Raw genomic sequence first — 20,061 nt, forward strand, 5'->3', positions numbered from 1 at the left:
GTAATTTCCAGTAGTTTTGTGGGTTTTTAATGCTTAAATGGATGTTTGTTGCTGTGTTGTTAAGCTTACTGGGTGTCTCTTGGTGGATAAGGTCAGGACATAGGTGTCCCTTTTCAAGTGTAATGCTTAGAAGCTGTTATTGGCTCTTGTCTCAATGGTGGAATATTATGGGGTACGCTTGTAGCTTTGCTATATGGTCATGATTGTTGACTCTTCCTGGGTAATGTAGGGAGAAAAAGCTCCCACCTCCAGGAAAAATGTGTGATCAAAAGGACCCAAAGCAGAAGCAATATAAAAGCAGAGACAAAAACCACCACTTTGAAAGAAAAATAGAACTATGGCCAACTGTCCAGTTGCCTGGCTACATAAGCAGTGTGTTTGCACAGTAGAAGCCTCCAGCTGTGGGTGGGGGTGTCCGCACGCTCAGGCCCCTCCTCTAGTCACCACTGTAGAGGTGCATAGAAAGATATTGAAAAGTTAATGGAAGAAATATTGTCTACTATTTTGGTCTCTGAAGGTCAGTTAGGTATCTGCATGTGCACAGTATAAGTCTTGAGATAGTTGTGTTCTTTTATGTTGAAGCTTAACATATTGTTCATATGGTTTGTCTGTCAGACCTGACAGGCATGCTTTTTTCTTGCTGGATATGTTGGAGTAAAGGGTCCTGAACAAGTTAATTTTAGGGTTGTGACCCAGAGGCTGACATCATAAGCAGTCACCAAAGAATTGCTCTTGGTACTGATGGGGCGCTTTCTCTGTGCCATGGGGAAAACTGTGGGCTTAACGCTGGAATTGTTTTTAGGAGGTCTGCGCACCCACCCACCTGAAGGCATCCAGGCTGGACAAAGAAGGTGTGACAGGAAAAAGGAGGAAAAAATGTGTAGAATGCCCCCTGCACTTCCTTTTGCAATGTCACTGCACTGCTTTTAGCTCTGGTTCCCTGTGCAGGTGTGGCTGTAGCTCCGCCCTCTGAACTCTGCCCTGGCATTGTAGCCACAGAGAGAGTCCCATGTCTCAAGTGATTTCTAACTTGCAGTATTTTCCTTTATATCATGATTTTTCCACTAGTGTGTGTGGGAAATTAATGCCCTACACCTTATGGTAGATCCAGAGCTCTGGTGCTATTCTGTGAAAGCAACTTCTCTGGGTTTTCAGTCCATCCCCCTTGGAGCCTGTCCTACCTGTCTCTGCTTCTGCTGCCACCCAAACTGGAAGTCTGTTTTGCTCATTTTTTGGCAGAGCAAATGATGGCACAGGGATGCATTAATCTCATCAGAGTCAGAGTCAAGAAGAGCCTCAGGAGACATGGCATGTAACTGTGCCACTGGTGGAGTCCTGTGTGGATGATAAAAGGACATTAGGGGAAAGTGGATCAATTGTGGACTTCAGTTAGTAATTATATATCAGTATTGGTCCATTTGTTGTGACAAATGTACCATCGTACTCTAAGATCTTTACAACATGGGAACTTGGGTGGGAGGTGTATGGGAGATGTTTGTACCATCCTCTCAACTTTTTACCAATATAATAGTCCTGATATAAAAATCTAAAAGTCTACTAAACCCATTGCTGTTGACTAGATTTCAACTTATAGTGATATAAAAGGAAAGAACTGTTCCATAGGGTTTCTGTGTCTATAAATCTTTACAGAATTAGAATGCCTCATATTTTCCCCTGTAAGTGGCTTCTGTGTTAAAACCTCTGACCTTTATAGTCAGCACTCAGTGCTTAACCCACTGTGCCACCAGGGCTCTAAAAACTAAAACAGCTCTAAAAATTGTTTAAATGAAAACCCATCTTTCCACAGGGGTTGGTTTTATGCAGGCTGTTATCTGAGGTTCATAGCATTTCCCCTAAAAATCTGTCAGCTTAGTTGCCAGACCCAGCCTATGGGACATGCAGTTTTCCCAACCCTCACACATGGCATCAGTGCCAGGTCTGGGAGCACAGTCCCCAGTTACATTCAGAACACTGGCCATTGAACTGAGTCAGCCTTGGACTGTGCCACATGGGGCCTACTGTCTCCAGGTGGTTAATTACTCTCCAGGGCAGCTCTCCAGATGAGGTGACTGCTGGAAGGGATGGCCCATAGAAAAACACAGGTGCCACCGAGCATCAAGTGTGGGCCTTTAGACACAAGTTATCTCATCTTCCCACCTGAGTAAGATGTTATGTATCTGCCATGTAAATGTGGCATCATGTTCACACAAAAATGATTGGGATGCATCCCTTGTATTAGTAGTGAACAGTAATAATAGTGGCAGTATCAGTCTGTCTATCACTGGCTGTTTGGGTTATCTGTCCTAACTTTGCTATTGATTTGCTTAAAGACACTTTTGATTTTACTCTGACTTATTTTATTGTGGGAAAAAAACCCTAAAAGTGTTTTGATCATGTCTTTTGTTATTTCATTTTGAAATTAAAGTGCTGGGATCTGTCACTCATCTGCTGGTTGTGATGACTTATCTGTGCAATTGATCTCCTGGTAAGAAGGGACCCAAGCAGGGTGCCTAATCTCCAAAGTAAGTTGCAGTCTCCAAAGTGGGAGGCAATCCAGATTCCAACAACATTCTTCAAAGAGATGGAAAGGACAATTACTAATTTTATATGGAAAGGAAGGAGACCCAGGATAAGCAAAGCACTGCTTAAAAGGAAGAACAAGGTTGGAGGTCTCTCACTCCCAATTTCAGACTTTACTACATGGCTACGGTGGTAAAAACAGCCTGGTACTGTACAATGAAACAGAACCGAGAATCCAGATATCAACCCAACCACTTATAGCCAAATGATCTTCGACAAAATGCCTAAGCACATAACATGGGAAAGAGACAATCTCTTTAACAAATGGTGCTGGCAGAACTGGAAATCGTTATGTAAAAGACAGAAACAAGACCTTTGCCTCATGCCATATAAAAAAATGAACTCAACATGGATTAAAGACCTAAATGTGAATCCCAAAATTATGAAGATCATCAGTGAAAAAATAGGGACAAACATGAGGGCACTAATCCAGGACATAGACAGACTGCCAAACATTTTGAAAAGTACACAAACAAAAATAGACAAAATAGACGAGTGGGACTTACTAAAAATTAAAAACTTGTGTTCATCAAAGGACTTCACCAGGAGAGTAAAAAGGGAACCCACAGACTGGGAAAAAATCTTTTGCAACGACATATCAGATAAGGGACTCATCTCTAAAATATATAGGAAAATACTACACATCTACAAAAATAAGACAAATAACCCAATTAAGAAATGGGCACAGGATATGAACAGACACTTCACCAGGGAGGAGATCCAGGCAGCCAACAAACATATGAAAAAATGTTCATCATCACTAGCCATTAGAGAGATGCAAATCAAAACAACAATGAGATATCATCTCACACCAACAATAACAGCAAAGATAAAAAAAAGTTGAGGACAATAAATGCTGGCAGGGATGTGGAGAGACTGGGACACTCCTGCATTGCTGGTGGGACTGCAAAATGGCCCAACCTCTCTGGAAAAGCAATATGGCACTTCCTCAGAAGGTTGAAAATAGAAATACCATACGATCCAGCAATTCTTCTACTTCGTATTTACCCATAAGAAAAATGAGCCACAACACAGGAAGATATATGCACACCAATGTTCATAGCTGCACTATTTACAATAGCAAAAAGATGGATACACCATCATGAGTTGGCCACTGTGTGCTCTGGCTATGGCTACATAGCTGTGTGGATATTCAGTGTAGTCAACACATCAATGTACACAGGCCACCTAGCACAGCTTACCTTCTGTGACTCCAACCACATCCAGTGTTTCTTAGATGAAGTCCCCTTGCTGCTGTTGTTGTCTTGTAGCACCACACTCCTAAATGATGTCATGATTATCATGGCTGATGTCTTCTTTGGCGTGGTCAACTTCTTCCTCACACTGGCCTTCTATGGCTACATCATGGCCAACATCCTCCACATCCGCTTAGCTTCTGGCAAGCACTGAGCCTTCTTTACCTGCTTCTCCAACCTCCTGGTGGTCACCTTGTACTGCTCCACTGTCATCTAAACCTACTTCCTCCCAGTCTCTGGTGCCTTAATGGAGAATGGGAAGGTGGTGACTGTGTTGTACACAGCAGTCAGCCCTGCCCTGAACCCACTCATTTACACCTTGAGGAACAAGGATGTAAAAGCTGCACTCCAGAAGGTGATCGCTGCCTCCTGGTGACTAGAGAGTGGTCACGTGAATTATTCTAGTGTCCATTCTGTTAATTTCTAAGTATGACTTTGACAATTAGAAACAAGAGGTAAATGGCAAGAAGGTAACTAATGGGATGGATTTGTGAAAAAAGAGCTTCCCCTGTGTCATTCGTCCAGTGATTTACCCGGACCTTTAACTCACTCCTGATTCTGTTGTTGTAACTCAGGCTACTGTGTGTGAGGGGGATTGACACCTAGCAGCAACACTTTATGAAGAGGGTGTTACTGTCACTTCTTTTAGGGTGGAGTGGCAAGGAGGACCCCTGAACACATTACTTTGGGAACTCTAATGTGGGAATTTCTTGACATGCTGTTGTGAAGACCCCACCTAGACCTTCTTCTCTGATCTAGTTCTCTTGGGGTGGGTCCGTAAAACCCTGGAGTGGTCACTTCTCATTACAACAGTGACGTCCTGACCTTTGCATAGCAGAGAGATAAAGACACGTGTAACCCAGTCTCCACTCATAAGACCCGAAGAAAAGAGGCATAGTTCTATTTTATCCCTTCCACAGAAGGTATTTTCATTCTTCACCTCTAGGCTCTACCATAGCAGGAAAGAATTGTCTTTTTGTCTTTACTTTTATAAATATTAATAAACATTAGTTGCATGGGTTCAGTTTTTCCTCAGTTTCTTTTCCACTATTATCACTGATCTTATTCTGTTTTTAGGTTCTAAATTTTGATATTTTCCATTTCCTCAGCCCAGCTCTCTTGCGTTCTCTTAGTAATTTGATCTGTTCTCGGGCTGCATTTATTATTAATCTTTGACAATGATGTGCAAATTTATAACTATAGTCCAAAGCTAACCCTGGAGCCATTTATAAAACCACCCAGCTACTGCTATTGTTGTTGCATGTCTTTAGGTCAGTTCCAACTCATAGAGACCCTCTATAAGGTTTCTGAGGAACAGCTAGTTGATTTGACCTGCCAAGATTGAGGCTAACAGTTTAGTACTTATCCTACAGCACCACGCCCAGACCCCAGCATTATTCTACAGTCCAGACCTTACCCTCTACAACTGGTTTACCTGGTCAAGAAACTGTTGTAGATTCTTGGAAATCTTTCAGGGATCCCACATAGCTGGTTTATGTGTATGAATTTGAGTTTCCTCAGCACCCTCTAGTTGCAGCAGTCAGTTATTGAACAATTCTTGATATTCTTTCTTAGCTTCTGTATGTAGACCATCTCCAAGTACAATGATTTAACTTGAACATCACCACATCCATTTCTTTTTTCACTTCTGACACTTACACTTGTTGCCATAGGGTTCCTACTGGGTGACAGGACACCTTCTAACTCATCTACTTGCATCCAAATCTTTACCAAGATTAGTTCAGCCTTGTGTCCAGATCTATAACTTTCACAGTTTATTATTCAAGATTTAAAAACAATAGAAAGTTACATTGCATATAAAGATTTGAAATGTAGCATGTATCAGTTGTTTATCTTTTTTTTTTTTAGCTTTGATTAATATTCTGTTAGTCAAAAACACAACACCACATTTTATTTATCTGCCAATTGACATTTATATTGTTTTTAGCTTTTGACTATTACAAATAAAGCTTCTCTAAACATTTGTGTCCACTTCTTGTCTGTGAATTTGTTTTACTGGGTGTCTAGCATGTTGCTGTGACTCTGGAAGTATGTCACTAGTATCTTTGCTCTTCAACACTTTAAAGAGGTCTTATGCAGCAGCTTTGCCTAATGTAAAATGTCATTTGATTTCCTGCCTGTTGCTTTCATCATGCTATTTTTAGATATAAGCACAATGAAGTCATTGATAACATCAATTTATTTTCTCCATTTATAATGATAGTATTCATTGGTCCACTTGTTAGATTTTTTGTTTTCTTTATACTGAGATGCAATCCATGCTAAAGACTGTGGTCTTTGATCTTCAACAGTAGGTACTGTAAGTCCTCTTTGCTTTCAACAAGCAATCTTTTATCATCTGCATATCACGGGTTGTCAACATGATTAGACACTAGCATGAGTGCACCTTGATTCATTGGTGGGTGGCTCAGGCCCTAGAAAAGTAGCATAAGCCCTCTCGTATTCACCTGTTTCATGATATTGATGAGGTCATGTTAACCTATAATTCTCTGCCTCTGTTTCAACAAGTAGCTCCGCTGCTAGTGTCACACCTGAATTCCAGAGGATGCCAATTTCAATGATGCCAAACTGCAGGGTTCTGGATCATCTGTCAAATTCTTGGGTGTTGTATACTTGGGTAAGACAATGGTGGTTCCCAAGGCTATAAATGACAAAGGGGAATAATACCCATTCCCTACAAAATTAAGGAGATGCAAACATTCCTGGTGATGATGAGACCTTTTATTCCCCATTCAGCACAGACTCTGCACCCCCTCTACCATCTATTATATAAAGGAATAATTTGGGATTCTCAAGGTGGAACAGTCCTTAAATGAGGCTAAAGTAACAGCAAAGCAGGTGCTGCTATCTCTTGGGATCACAGCTGTAGCGCAAGAGTGTGCATTGCTATTGTCAGCTAGGTAGAGGGGTATGACTGGGGCCTGTGGCAACCACAACAGCTTTGATGCATTGCCTTAGGATTTTTGTTTTAACTGTGGAAGGGTACAGAAATCTGATATAATTCTTTAGAAAAACCAACTGTGTGCAGTGTATAACTTACACCTTGTAGAAGATGTCACAAAAGGGGCCCCTGTAACTGTATGAATGTACTATCTCATACAGGGATAGGTCAAGGACTTTGCTAAATGCCAATTGGGAGTGGTTCAGTGTAGCCCACTGTCCAAATGGCATGCATATTTGCAACAAAGAAGTTGAGTGCCAAGCTACATCAGATTCTTGGACTAGTTACCTATGTCACCAATGGAAGGCATTGGCTTTCCACAACAGAAGAGCCCCTACATGAGAGTCACATATGAGAAGGCATTGAACAAACTTCAGAGGAAGTCTGGCTCCAGGTAGCCCCTCATAGTGGACTGCAGTAGCTATACAACAAGCCATGGGATGTATGTGGATAGGCCAGGGCATGAGGCAGAATAGTTAGTGGTCAGAGTTGAGGGTTGCTGGATGATACTGATGCACAAGCTCAGCCACATAGTCCTACGCATGGGAAGTTGGGCAGTGTATAAACTACTGACATTATTGATAATTCAGTGGAAAGAACAAGAGTGGTGAATGAACCAACAAACTCTCTGGGGGATGGAACTATGGAAGGACATCTGGGCTCTCATACAAGACACAGACAGTGTTGTTTTTCATATGTTCACCCTTTTCTTCACTGGGGAATGCCCAAGCTGATGAACTGGCCAGGCTGTGTATCATAAAGCAAGTGCCACTACAACAAGTGACTAAGTGGATACATAAAAAAAAAAAAAAATGGGCATAAGATGCGGGAGTGGGCAGATAATTTGAGCATTGTTTGGCACTTCCATATGCCATACAATCCAACTGTGTCTAGGCTGGTGGAATGAATGAATGAATGAATGAATGGTATCATGAAGCAAACTGTATGGCATGACACACATTTGTTACCACATTGGACCCAATGCCTACCAGAAACTCTGTGATGCATCAACACATATCAACAGACTCGGTTCAGTGTTTATCAGTTACTGACACAGAGACTTCAGAAGGTCATTAGATTCCAAACATCCACTGAATGCGACTGCCCATTGCTGGTGCCTGGAGAATCTCAGAATCTTCTCTTGGCACTGCTCAGGACTTAGCCCAGCAAAGATTTATTGTCCTGACTTCCTCAAAATGGCAAATTGGTTCCTGATGGATTTTTGTTGTTTATATTTTGGGCCTTTGATGATAGGGCTAGGTACAGGTGTACAAGTGTCACATTGGTTCCATCCTCCACCATAAAAAAATCTTGCATTTATGTTGGTACCTGTCACCTCTTTGTCCTTTAGTCCTTAATGTCTACACTAATGTCTTGGCCATCTGGGCCACAGTGTTTGCTGATGGAAGGAACAAATCACATTAATGGGTATGTGGAGAGCTGCCACCTCTTCTGTCATTAGAAAATCAACCTGGGCTTCATGGAGTCTTGCATTCCTTTCTATCATGAGGATCTTGTGCCTGGAGATAGTGCTCTGTTTTAGTATATATTGTAGCTGTGTCCTTTGATTAGAATTCCATAAAGTCCAGGTCTGAGGGACTGTGTAGAAGATTGTTGTAAGATTGTCAGGACTATTAGGGATATTTGGGCAGAGTGTAGGGACAGAAGCTGAACACTTACAAATGGCCACACTAATGTCAACCCAGGAGAAGCTTTTGAAAAACTTTTCTCTTCTTTCTATCTCTTCTTCATTCTATGTTCCTGACCTAGCATACCTATGTTCCCATTGACTGCTTATGTATCTAGGAAGTAGTAGCAAGTAGCTGGAGCCAGGCTGTTTTCCTATTTTTCTCTTCACTGGAGATAATATTCTCTTAATACAGCCTGGAATACAAGACTTGTTTACCACATATGATAAAAAGAGACCCTAAAACCTCCTCCTATATGGAAACACTTCACTGTCCAGAAAGCCACCACTGGAGACAGCTGTCATGTCCTGCTAACAAGTTTCCTTGTTGGTAAACCATCTCTCTTTTATTTTCTAATCTGTAATAAACTAGTATCTCTCAGACTGATTTCTGGCTGTTTTTTCAACTCCATACACATAAAGCTTTTCTCTTCTAGGCCTGAACCTCAACACGTAGAGTTTGCAATCAGGAACTGAGAGTCTTTTGATTTCTTGATTTCTGTTTCCATAAGTACCGATTGAGGATCCAAGGAAAATGAAATTTTTGACAACTTCAAACGAGGTTAAAGAAAATCTTCAAATTGGTTCATTGTGTTTGTTGACTCTGATTTATATTTATAGATAGGAGCAAATCTGGCAAAGGCTTAAAGGGATCCAGGACTGTAGGACAGAAGAAGAGAAGATTCCATCGAGTCCAGGAAAGAACTTCAGTGGTTGTATCTGGACCAGATACAGTTGATGAATGAAGCCATCCCATACATGCTGTCAGGTGGACACTGTCTGTGGGGATTGTCATAGTTGAGAATATTATGTACAGTGTATCAGGCCTTGCAAGTTAGGGTTTCAGAGGTGGAGTCAGACACTGGGATGTGCAGGGGACTATGTTCTCAGAGAATCCCTGCTGCTTTGTGAGCTTAGCTGTACCTGAGCCTGGACCACAGTCTGAGGAGGGACATGAGGACAGGGCTGCCTTTTAAAAAATTTATTTGTATTTCAACAAATGCTTGGCTTTGTATGGTTGCATCTTGTTTGGGGTGTTACAGTGCTATTTCTCTGGGGTGCAGTGGCATGGCCCTGCTTGAGTCCAATCCCATGTCTTGCCCTGAACCTTCCTCAACCACTTCTTCCTTATTGTCTGGGAATAAAGTGAGGAAACAGAGGAAAACAGTGCCTGTAGCAATTACTGAAATTGACCCCTGTTCACATATCTGACAACCATCTTTTACATAATTTTTCCAAAATTTCAGCCCAAAAATACAAGGCAAATTCACTAATGTTTTACTCTACACATAATGGAACTAAATGAAAATAAAAACTGCATCTTCTTTAATTTTATTGCTGAAAATATGTTTATGATGTGCTCAAAGCTATTTTTTTTTTAAAGTTCTTCTCTTCCTGTACTCATTAAAGCATGATCACACAGTCTACCATGATGCATTGTTGTTATGTGTCACTGAACTGCTTCTGACTCATAATGACCCTGTGTAGTGCCACAGCAGGACTCCATGACGCACGGTGGTAGTGGTGATGTGCTGTTGAGTTCATTCTGATTTATAGAGACCCTGTATATAATTTCTAAGGATGCAAATATTTATGGCAGCAGAAAGCTCCATCTTTCTCTCATGGGGCAGCTAGTAGATTTGAACAGCTGACCTTTTGTTAAGAAGCTCAGGTCGTAATCCACTGTGTTACCAGAGCTGCTATGATGCTTGGAGGCTTCTAAATATGAAACATTAATTTAAATTTTCTAATGCTGTCTTACAGCTGGAGACAGTAAATACGTTGGTTAATAATTGCTCAGTGATTCCTCACTCATGTGGCAGCCCGGGCACCTGACATCCATTAGATAAGCCTTTTGGGGAACAGCCCTGAATTGACTTCTGCAGTACAGACAAAATTTGAGTCAATATTTACATCTCTGTGGCTTCCTCACCTCCATGGTCATCATTCCTGAAGCTTCAGCAGATGTCCTACAAACTTTTTGGTCCAGTATAGTCCTGGCATGGTAATGTGTCTGGTAGAATCCCCACTGCCTCTTGCTCTGTGGTCCATGTGACTGTCCACCAGCACCTGCCTCTTCTGTGACCCTGTGACTCATTCAGGGTCTTTTCTGTGTGCTCCCAAACACAGCTGCAGATGCCTTGCAAGGTTACTGTTCCCAACCCCAGGCCTGAGTCAGCCCCAATCTTGGTGCTTCCTGCAGTGGAGAGAGGGGCATCTTCTGCAACTCCTTGAAAACAATCCTTCCCAAGCCTGCTTCACGACCTTTACTATGCTTGTGAGGTATATCTCTCCTGGAACAAAGTCTGTTTGCTCATTTTTGGCAGAGCTCATGGGGGCACAGAGAGGCCTTAATCCAACCAGGGTCAGAGTGAAAAAGAGCCTCAGGAGACATGACCAGTAACTGGGACACTGGTGGGTTTCTGTGTGGGTGGGGAAAGGACATTAGGGGAAAGTGTGGACTTCAGTTAATAATCATGTATCAACATTGATTGATTTGTTGTGACAAATGTGCCACCTACTGTAAGATCTTTACAACAAGGGAACTTGGGTGGGGGGTGTATGGGAGATGTTTGTACCGTCCTCTCAACTTTCTACAAATGTAACAGTCCTGATATGGAAATCTAAAATTCAACTACACCCACCCATTGCTGTTGGCTAGATTCCAAATCATAGAGACTTTAAAGCAAAGGATAGAACTGCTCTGTCAGGTTTCTGTAGCTCTAAATCTTTACAGAATCAGAATGTCTCTTCTTACTCACTGTAAATGGCTTCTGTATTGGAAACTCTGACCTTTATAGTTAGCATCCAGTGCTTAACTCCCCATGCCACTAGGATGTTAGAAAAAATAAAACAGCTCTAAAAACCGTTTAAAAATAAATCATCTTTCCACAGGAGTTGGTTTTACACAGGCTCTTTCTGAGTTGTCATGGCAAGGATTTCCCCTAAGGACCTGTCTGTCAGCTTGGTGTCAGGGTCAGTCTGTGGGGAAATTCAGGGTTTCTAACCCCCACTCATGGGGTCAGTGTCAGCCCTGGGAGCACAGTCCCCAGTCCCATTCAGAACCCTGAACATTGAATGGAGTCGGCCTCAGAATGTGCCCCGTGGGGCCTATTACCTCCAGGTGGGGTAATTACTCTCATGGGCACCTTTCCAGTTGAGCTGTCTGCTGGAGGGGAAGGCCACCAGTTAAAGGTCCATAGCAAAACACAGGAGCCACCGAGCAGCAAGTATGGACCTTTAGACATAGGTCACATCTCACCTTCCCACCTGAGTAAGATGCTATGTATTTCCCATTTAAATGTGGCATCATGTTCAGACAAAAAATGCTTTCCTTGTATTAGTAGTGGACAATAATAATGAGTGGTAGTAGCTGTCTATCTGTCTATCCGTGGTCTTTTGGAATACGTGTCCTAATTTTTCTCTTGATTTGTTTGAAGACACTTTTGTTTTCACTCTGACGTATTTTATTGTGGAAAAAAATCCCCTAGAAGTGCTTTACTCATTTTTGGTCTTTTGTTATTTCAGTTTGAAACTGTAGTGTCGGGACCTGCCACACATCCGCTGGTTGTGCTGACTATTCTGTGCAGTTCATCTCCTGGTAAGAGGGGAACCAAGCTGGGTGCTTAATTTCCAAAGTACATTGCAGTCTCTAATGTGGGAGGGAGATTACTGACTCAGCGGCGACCAGCCACCAAGTCTTCTATGAATCTGGTGTAGGAGGTGAGATGGTTGGAGTGGCCGAGACTCTGGTGGACCTGCAGGTGGATCTGCAGCTAGGAAGATCTCTGTTTTAGGGAGTTGAGACCAGAGAGGAGTGAGTGGGCATCGCTGCTACATGTATAAGATGTTGGTAGATGTTTGGGGGTTCACATGACATGTGGCTATTGGGTGGGGCATGGCATGGACCCTCAGGGACAGAGACCTTGTGTGAACCCCACATTGCACTTCAAGGCTCTCTTGTACTGCTGATCTGAGAGGGGTGTGCTGCCCCTGGTTATGTGCAGGCACAAAGAATGACGTCAGGGACTCACTAACCAGTAGTTCAAACTGTCAGAAACACCAGAACTTTCCTACCCTTGAGCTGCGTAAACAGAGTAGTGAGCACTTATTCCATTGTGTGCGTAGTCTTCTGTCCGAATTACATGTAAAGGAGGTAAGTGATCAAAGGTACAAAATGGTGGGGACTATGCCTCTGAGTTGCCCTTAGTCCACCCCAAATGCATCTAGACCTTGGACTCTCCCACATCCACTGGGGTTTGTAATGACCTCAGTGGAGGGACTCTTGATATTGGTAAATTAAACTGCTCTCTGAGTGTATCCCTGCCTAAAGACCTGGGTCTCTACATTGGTGGGGAGGTCATCGAACTGTGCTGAGGCTCAGCATGTGCCCATTCCTACTACCTCCAACCCTACATAGCCTTGTGCTCCCTCAAAGATTGGGCTTCCTACTACTCCAGGATAAATGGGACAGATTTTGAACTAGGGTCAGTGTTTCTGCCTATGGATCAGTTGCTATGTGCATTCCCTTACGATGGTCTAGGAAGGAATTCTTGGAGAGCAGCCTAAAGTGTGTGAGGCTGGCTGGACAGTAATGCTTGTACCTGCACAGGTGAGTCTGCAGTTGACACTGAAGTCCCTCCTTGCCCTGTAGCTGTGTTGGCCTACAAGTGTAGAGTCCTAGGTGCCCCAGTTGCAACCAAGGCTTTTTCTCCTGGGATGCAAAGACCAGGCACCCAACTTGTCACCTACATTGACCAAGGTTGAATCCTGGACATTAAGAGGCAGACTACAGTGTGAGTCCCTGGATCAGGAAGGATATGTTCCAAATTAAAATTAATACAGGTTCATTCTGTGCTTTTTGTGTAACTGACTGTGTGATGCTGGGGACAGACTTGCTGCTTATGAATGGGGAAAGTTGTGAGGAAGGTTTAGAAGAGTCCAGGATGAGAGGTAATTCCCTCACTACTCCCAATGAAGAGACACATTGATGCCTTAGTTATGTGCTTTCTTGGTGAAGATGCAAACATGTCTTGGTGGGTTGTGATCAGGGCTCTGGTTGAAGACCATGACACCCATCGATTTTTGCTTCCTTCTGACCAGTGGCCCAAAAGGTTCATCCAGATGTCAGCAGGAAACCACACGGCTGTTGTGGAGTTCATTCTGCAGGGCTTCTCAGAAGACCCACAGGTCCAGGGCCTGCTCTCCATCCTTTTTCTTCTCCTCTACCTGGCAGGTCTCGCAGGAAATGGCCTCATCATCACACTCATCACTCTGAGCCCAAGTCTGCACACCCCCATGTACTTCTTCCTTGTTAACCTGTCCATTTTGGACATAGTCTGCTCAAGCACTGTTCTCCCCAAGCTTATAGAGTGCTTGGTAGTGCAAGGGGATACCATCTCTTATCACGGCTGCCTAACACAACTCTTTTTCCTAACCTGGTTCCTTGGTGCTGAGTTGGTGTTGCTCACAGCTATGGCATTTGACCGCTATGTGGCCATCTGCCAGCCACTGCGGTATGGCACCATCATGAGTTGGACACTGTGTACACTACTAGCCACAGCTGTGTGGACAATCGGTGTAGTCAACACAACAGTGCAAACTAGTCTCATTGCACGGCTGACCTTCTGTGACTCCAACCATCTCCATCATTTTTTGTGTGAAGTCCCCTCACTGTTACTGCTGTCTTGTAGCCCCACAATCATAAACAATATCATGATTATCATTGCTGATGTCTACTTCGGTGTGTTCAACTTCTTTGTCACTATGGTTTCCTATGGTTACATCGTGGCCAGCATCCTCCGCATCCGCTCAGCTTCAGGCAAGCGCCGAGCCTTCAATACCTGCTCCTCTCACCTCCTGGTGGTCACCTTGTACTATTCCACTCTCATCTACACCTACTTCCTCCCGGGCTCTGGTGCCTCAATGGAGTATGACAAGGTGGTGGCTGCATTGTACACAGCTGTCAGTCCTGCTCTGAACCCACTCATCTACACACTGAGAAACAAAGATGTGAAAGCAGCAATCCAGAAGGTGGCCCCTGCCTCCTGGTGGAGAAAGAGAGTGGCCACATGAATTATTCTAGTGTCAAGTCTGTTAATTTCAAAATATGACTTTAAAAAAACTGAAGTAAGAGGCAAAGTGCAAGACGGTAACTAATTGGATGGATTTGCAAAAAGGGAGCTTCCCCTGTGTCAGCTACCCAGTGATTTACCTGGACCTTACTCATTCCTGATTCTGTTGGCATGACCAGGCTGCTTGAGTGAGGGGGGTTGGCACCCAGCAGCAAGGTTTTATGTAGAAAGTGTCACTGTCATTTCTTTTTGGGTGGAGATCGGGTTTGGCCATGAGAATCCCTGAACACAATACTTTGTGCGTTCCAATGTAGGGAATTCTTCACATGCTGTTGTGAAGACCTCACCTAGACTTAGTTCTCTGATCTAACTCTCTTGGAGATGGTTCAGGAAACCCAGGATTGGTCACTCCTCGTCACAACAGAGAGTTCCTGACCTTGGCATGGCAGAAAGGTAAAGACATATGTACCCAGTCTCCACTCATAAGGCTTGAAGAAAAGAGGTGTAGTTCTATTTTTCCCCGGTATCATTGTTCTTCACCTGGAAACTACTACAGCAGGAAAGAGTTGTCTTTTTTCTTTAGTTTTACAAATCTTAATAAACATTGATTGTATGGGTTCATTTTTTCCTCTGTTTCCATTCCACTGTTATCACCAATTTATTCTGTTTCTGGTTTCTGAATATTGATATTCTTCATTGTCTCAGCCCATCTCTCTTCCTTTCTCTTAGTAATTTAATCTGTTCTCTGGCTGCATTTATTATCAATCTTTGACAGTGTTGTGCAAATTTATAGCTATAGTCCAAAGTTAACTCTGGAGCCATTTATAAAGTTGCACAGCTATGGCTGTTGTTGTTGAGTGTCTTTAGGTCATACAGACCCTGTATAGAGTTTCTGAGGAGCAGCTGGTTGGTTTGACATGCCAGTATTGAGGTTAATAGTTTAGTACTCTTCCTACAGCACTACACCCAAACCCCAGATTTATTCTACAGTCCAGACCTTATCCTCTACAACTGATTTAACTGGTCAAGAATCTATTGTAGATTCTTGCAAATCTTTCAGGGATCTCATGTAGCTGGTGTATGTGCATGACTTTCAGTTTCCTCAACACCAACTAGTTGCAGCAGTCAGTTATTGAACAATTCTTGATAGTCTTTCTTAGCTTCTGTATCTAGACCATCTACAAATCTGATTCTTTAACTTGAACATCATCACATCCATTTCTGTTTTCACTTGTAACATTTACACATGATGCCATAAGGTTCAGGCTGAGTGACATGACACCTTCTAACTCATCCACTTACATCTAGTCCTAATCTTGACCTAATCTGTCAACCTTGTGTTGAGAGCTATAACTTTCACAGTGTATTATGCAAGGTTTAAAAACAATAGAATATGGCATTACGCATAAAGAGTTGAAAGAATTTACAGTGAACAGCTTTGTACCCATTATCTACTTAAGGTTAATTTGATACTGCATTGAGTATTCATCATTTCATCCATTTATCTATCTTATTTTTTATGCATTTCAAAGCAATTTTCAAGGGTCGGTACACTTCACAAATATTTCAGCATGCTTATCATTTAATAGAGTTTAACATTTCTTAACAGTTTTTTTTTAACCTTTTGAAATAATAGTTTCAAACAAGGAATACAAAGAGATGTACATTTGCTGGGTTTTGACAAATGCATACAGCTATAAACCAAACCTCTATCAAGATACATTACATGTCAATCATCCTATAAAGCTCCCTCCCGTCCCTTCTGATTAAACCCTTATCTTTCCTCTCAATGACATTGCTAGTATTTCCTACAATTGCAACGAGTATGAGCATGAATTCATGTGTATCTGTTTCTCTTCTTTCAGTTTACTTGATATCCTTGAGATTCACTCAGGTAGCATATATCAGTTGTTTATATCTTTTTAGCTTTGACTAATATTCTATTAGTCAAAAACACAGCACCACATTTTATTGTTGATGGATATTTATACTGCTTTTAGCTTTTGACTGTCACAAATAAAGCTTCTCTAAACATTTGTGTCCACCCCTTGTCTGTGAGTTTGTTTTACTGTGGTGTTTAGCATGTTTCTGTGATTCTGGAAGAGATGCCACCAGCATCTTTGCCTTGAGCACTTTAAAGAGGTCTTAAGCAGCAGCTTTGCCTAATGTAAAATGTCATTTGATTTCTTGACTGTTGCTTTTGGATATAAGCACAAAGAAGTCTTTGATGATTTCAATTTTTCTCTCCATTGATAATTATGGTACTTATTTATTGGTCCACTTGTTAGAATTTTTGTTTTCTTTTCATTGTATTGCAATTCATGCTTAAGACTGTGTGTGGGCTTTGATCTTTAATAATAGGTACTTTAAGTCCTCTTCACTTTCAGTAAGCAATGTTTTTTCATCTGCATATCATGGGTTGTTAAAGGGTCTTCCTTCTATTCTGATACCACTTTCTTTGCCATATAATCCAGAATCTGTTAAGCATATTGATCGAACGAGTATGGTGAAATAATACAAGGCTGCCACACACCTTTCCTGATTTTAAACCCTTCACTATCCCTTGTTCTCTTTGAATAACTGCCTCATGGTTTATGTATAGGTTTCTCACCAGCACAATTAAGTGTTTTGTAATACCTATTCTTTGCAATGTTACCCATAGCGTATCATGATCCACATTGTCAAAAACCTTTGCATAACCAATAAAGCCCAGATATGTATCTTTCTAATATTCTCTGCTTTCAGCCAGATCCATCTGACATCAGTAATAATATCCCTCATAGCACGTCCTCTTGTGAATCTGGTTTGAATTTCTTGCAGTTTCCTGTTGATGTACTATTGTAGCCATTCTTGAATTATCGTCTGCAAAATTTTCCTTGCATGTGAAAATAATGATATTGTTAGGAGATTACCACATTCTGTTGGGTCACCTCGCATTGGAATGGGAGGTCACATATAGATCTCTTAATCGCTTGGCTAGGTAGCCACATTTAATTGGCATAGATCCAATTTCCACGTTTAATTGGCATAGATCCCAGTGCTGCATTAGTTTGTTGAAATATTTCAGTGTATTGTCAGTTCCTGGGACCTCATTTTTTACCAATGCATTCAGTGCAGCTTGGACTTATTCATTTGGTACCATGTGTTCCTGATCATATGCTTTTATTGTTTCTCTACTCCATGAGTTCATTCAGTCCCATTTCCTAGGAAGGACCAATCTAAGGCTGGCCAGGGTCGACTTTACAGATGTGGATCAAAGCCTCCCCAAGGATGGTGATTGTATATAGCTCCTCCCTTGGCTTACAGTGTACAAGTTGCTCCGACAATCTGGAAAGCATGAGACTCCCTAGGGTTTATGCTGTTGGTTGGAAACACAAGGAAGAAACAAACATAAAAATAAATTGTGCCTTTGTCTCCAAAAGCCTCATGTAGGTTTCTGCAATACTACATCATCTCTAAATAGTTCATGCAATTTCAGGATTTCAGTTTGTATTAGATTACAATTCCTTGGAGTCTATGTATTTATTTATTTATTTTTACTAATACCTTCAGTCAACTTTGATTTCTTCATTCAGTACTATTGGTTCCTGATCATATGCTACTTCTTGAAATAGTTGAACATTGTCCATCTGCTTTTGGTACAGTGACTTTTGTGTATGCCTTCTTTCATTGTCCTTTAATAATTGACTAATTTCACTCTGCCTGGTATCATCAACGTTCATCTATGTTATGAGGTCTCTCTCAGTTTCATTGTTATTCTTTAGTGTTTAGTGGTATTCCATTGTGTGTATTTATCAAAAATTTTAAAAATTCATTCATATGTTGATGAGCATTTAGACTGTCTCCATCTTTTTGCTATCATGAATAGTGCTGTGACAAATATGAGTGTGCACATATCCACTCATGTCATGGTTCTTATTTCTTGGGGGTGTATATATCAAGTAAAGGGATGGATAGACAATAATGCATTGCTAGTTCCAACATTTTCAGGAATGTCTATACGCTTTTCCACAGTGCGATCAAGGTTGCACCACTAGTCTTTGTACACCCTTGCCAGCAATTGCTGTTTTCTGACCTGGGTATTAAATCTGAGGTAACATAATATCTCAATTTTATTTTGATTTATGAGTTTCTAATGGATAGTGATAATGAGAATTTATTCATATGTTTGTTGGCCATTTGCATGTTTTTTTGTGTGAAGTGTCTGTCCATGTCTTCTGTGCTTTTTAAAAATTGTTTTGTCTTTTTGTTGTTGTGGTGGTTTTATATAAAATATAGGGCTTAGTTTCTTGTCTGATATGTCATTACAAAATTTTACTTCCAAGTCTGTGGACTCTCTTTTTATCTTCTTGGTGAAATCTTGTGATGCATGTAATTGTCTAATTTTTAGGAGTTTCCTTTCATCTATTTTGTCTTCTATGTGTGCGTTTTTAGTTATATTTGAGAGTGTATTTATGTCATTTATTTGTTGTTGTTGTTTTTGTTGAGTGCCGTCAAGTTGGTTCCGATCCATAACAACCCTGGATAGGGTTTCTGAGGAGCAGCTGGTGAACTTTAAATGCTGACCTTGCAGTTCAAATGGTTTTCAGTCTGGCACATTAACCCTCAGCGCCACACCAGGAGAACCCCTAAAATTGTCCCTATTTCTTTACAGATGATCTTTATAGTTCTAGGTTTTACACTTAGGTCTTTAGCCCACATTGAATTTGCTTCTGTATGTGCTGTGAGATATGGCTCTTGTTTCATATTTCTGCCTATGAATTTCCAGTTTTGCCATAACCGTTTATTGCAGAGTTTGTATCTTGCCCATTTAAAGTGTTTGGGCCCTTTGCAAAGATCCGCAGACTTTATGTGGTTTGAGTTTCTTCTGTGTCCTCAATTCAGTTCCATTGATCTCTATGTTTTTTATTGCACCAGCACCAAGCCATTTTGACCATTGTGGCTGGGTAGTAATGTAGGGACACAAACTGAGCATCTCAAATGACCACACTAATGTGAACCCAGGAGAAGAGCTTTTCTCACTTGTCTCCTTTGCTCCTCCTCACCAATTATATCCCTGAACTTGTATACCGGGACTTTATGTTCCCACATATTGGTCACCTATCTACTAAGGCATAGTGGGCAGTTGGAGCAGGGCTGTCTTTCTCTTTTTCCCTTGCCTGTAAATAAGACTCTCCTCATATAGTCCCCCTCCCTCTCTGCCTGGAATATGTGACTTACTTATCACATATTATAAAAAGAGATCTCAAGTCTCTTCCTATGCAGAAAAAACATTTTTGTCCAGCTAGCCACCACTGGAGACAGTTGTCATGTCCTTTTAGCAAATTTCTTTGTTGGTAATCATATGTTTTTAATTTTGATCTCTCTAATAAACTAATTTGTCTTGCATAGGATTCTGGTAGGTTTTTTGGTCTTTTGGCAACTAGGTATGCAGAAGACTTTTCACTTCTGTGCCTGAACCTGAGAAATTGCTGAGCCAGCCAGGAGACAAAAAACAAAACC

The 20,061-nt window shown here is 41.5% G+C and overlaps 1 protein-coding gene and 1 pseudogene across 1 annotated transcript; both read left to right on the forward strand.

Moving 5' to 3' along the window:
• Nucleotides 1-1,305: 1,305 nt before the first annotated feature.
• LOC102836211 lies at nucleotides 1,306-4,212 on the forward strand (annotated as a pseudogene).
• Nucleotides 4,213-13,609: 9,397 nt separating this feature from the next.
• Nucleotides 13,610-14,560, forward strand: LOC102836595 (olfactory receptor 13A1-like). The gene has a single exon (XM_006867508.1). It carries the CDS (start codon nucleotides 13,610-13,612, stop codon nucleotides 14,558-14,560), a length of 951 nt encoding a protein of 316 aa, XP_006867570.1.
• The last annotated feature ends 5,501 nt before the right edge of the window (nucleotides 14,561-20,061 follow it).

Source organism: Chrysochloris asiatica, unplaced genomic scaffold (genome assembly GCF_000296735.1).
Source record: "Chrysochloris asiatica unplaced genomic scaffold, ChrAsi1.0 scaffold00105, whole genome shotgun sequence".
Lineage (NCBI taxonomy): Eukaryota > Metazoa > Chordata > Mammalia > Afrosoricida > Chrysochloridae > Chrysochloris > Chrysochloris asiatica.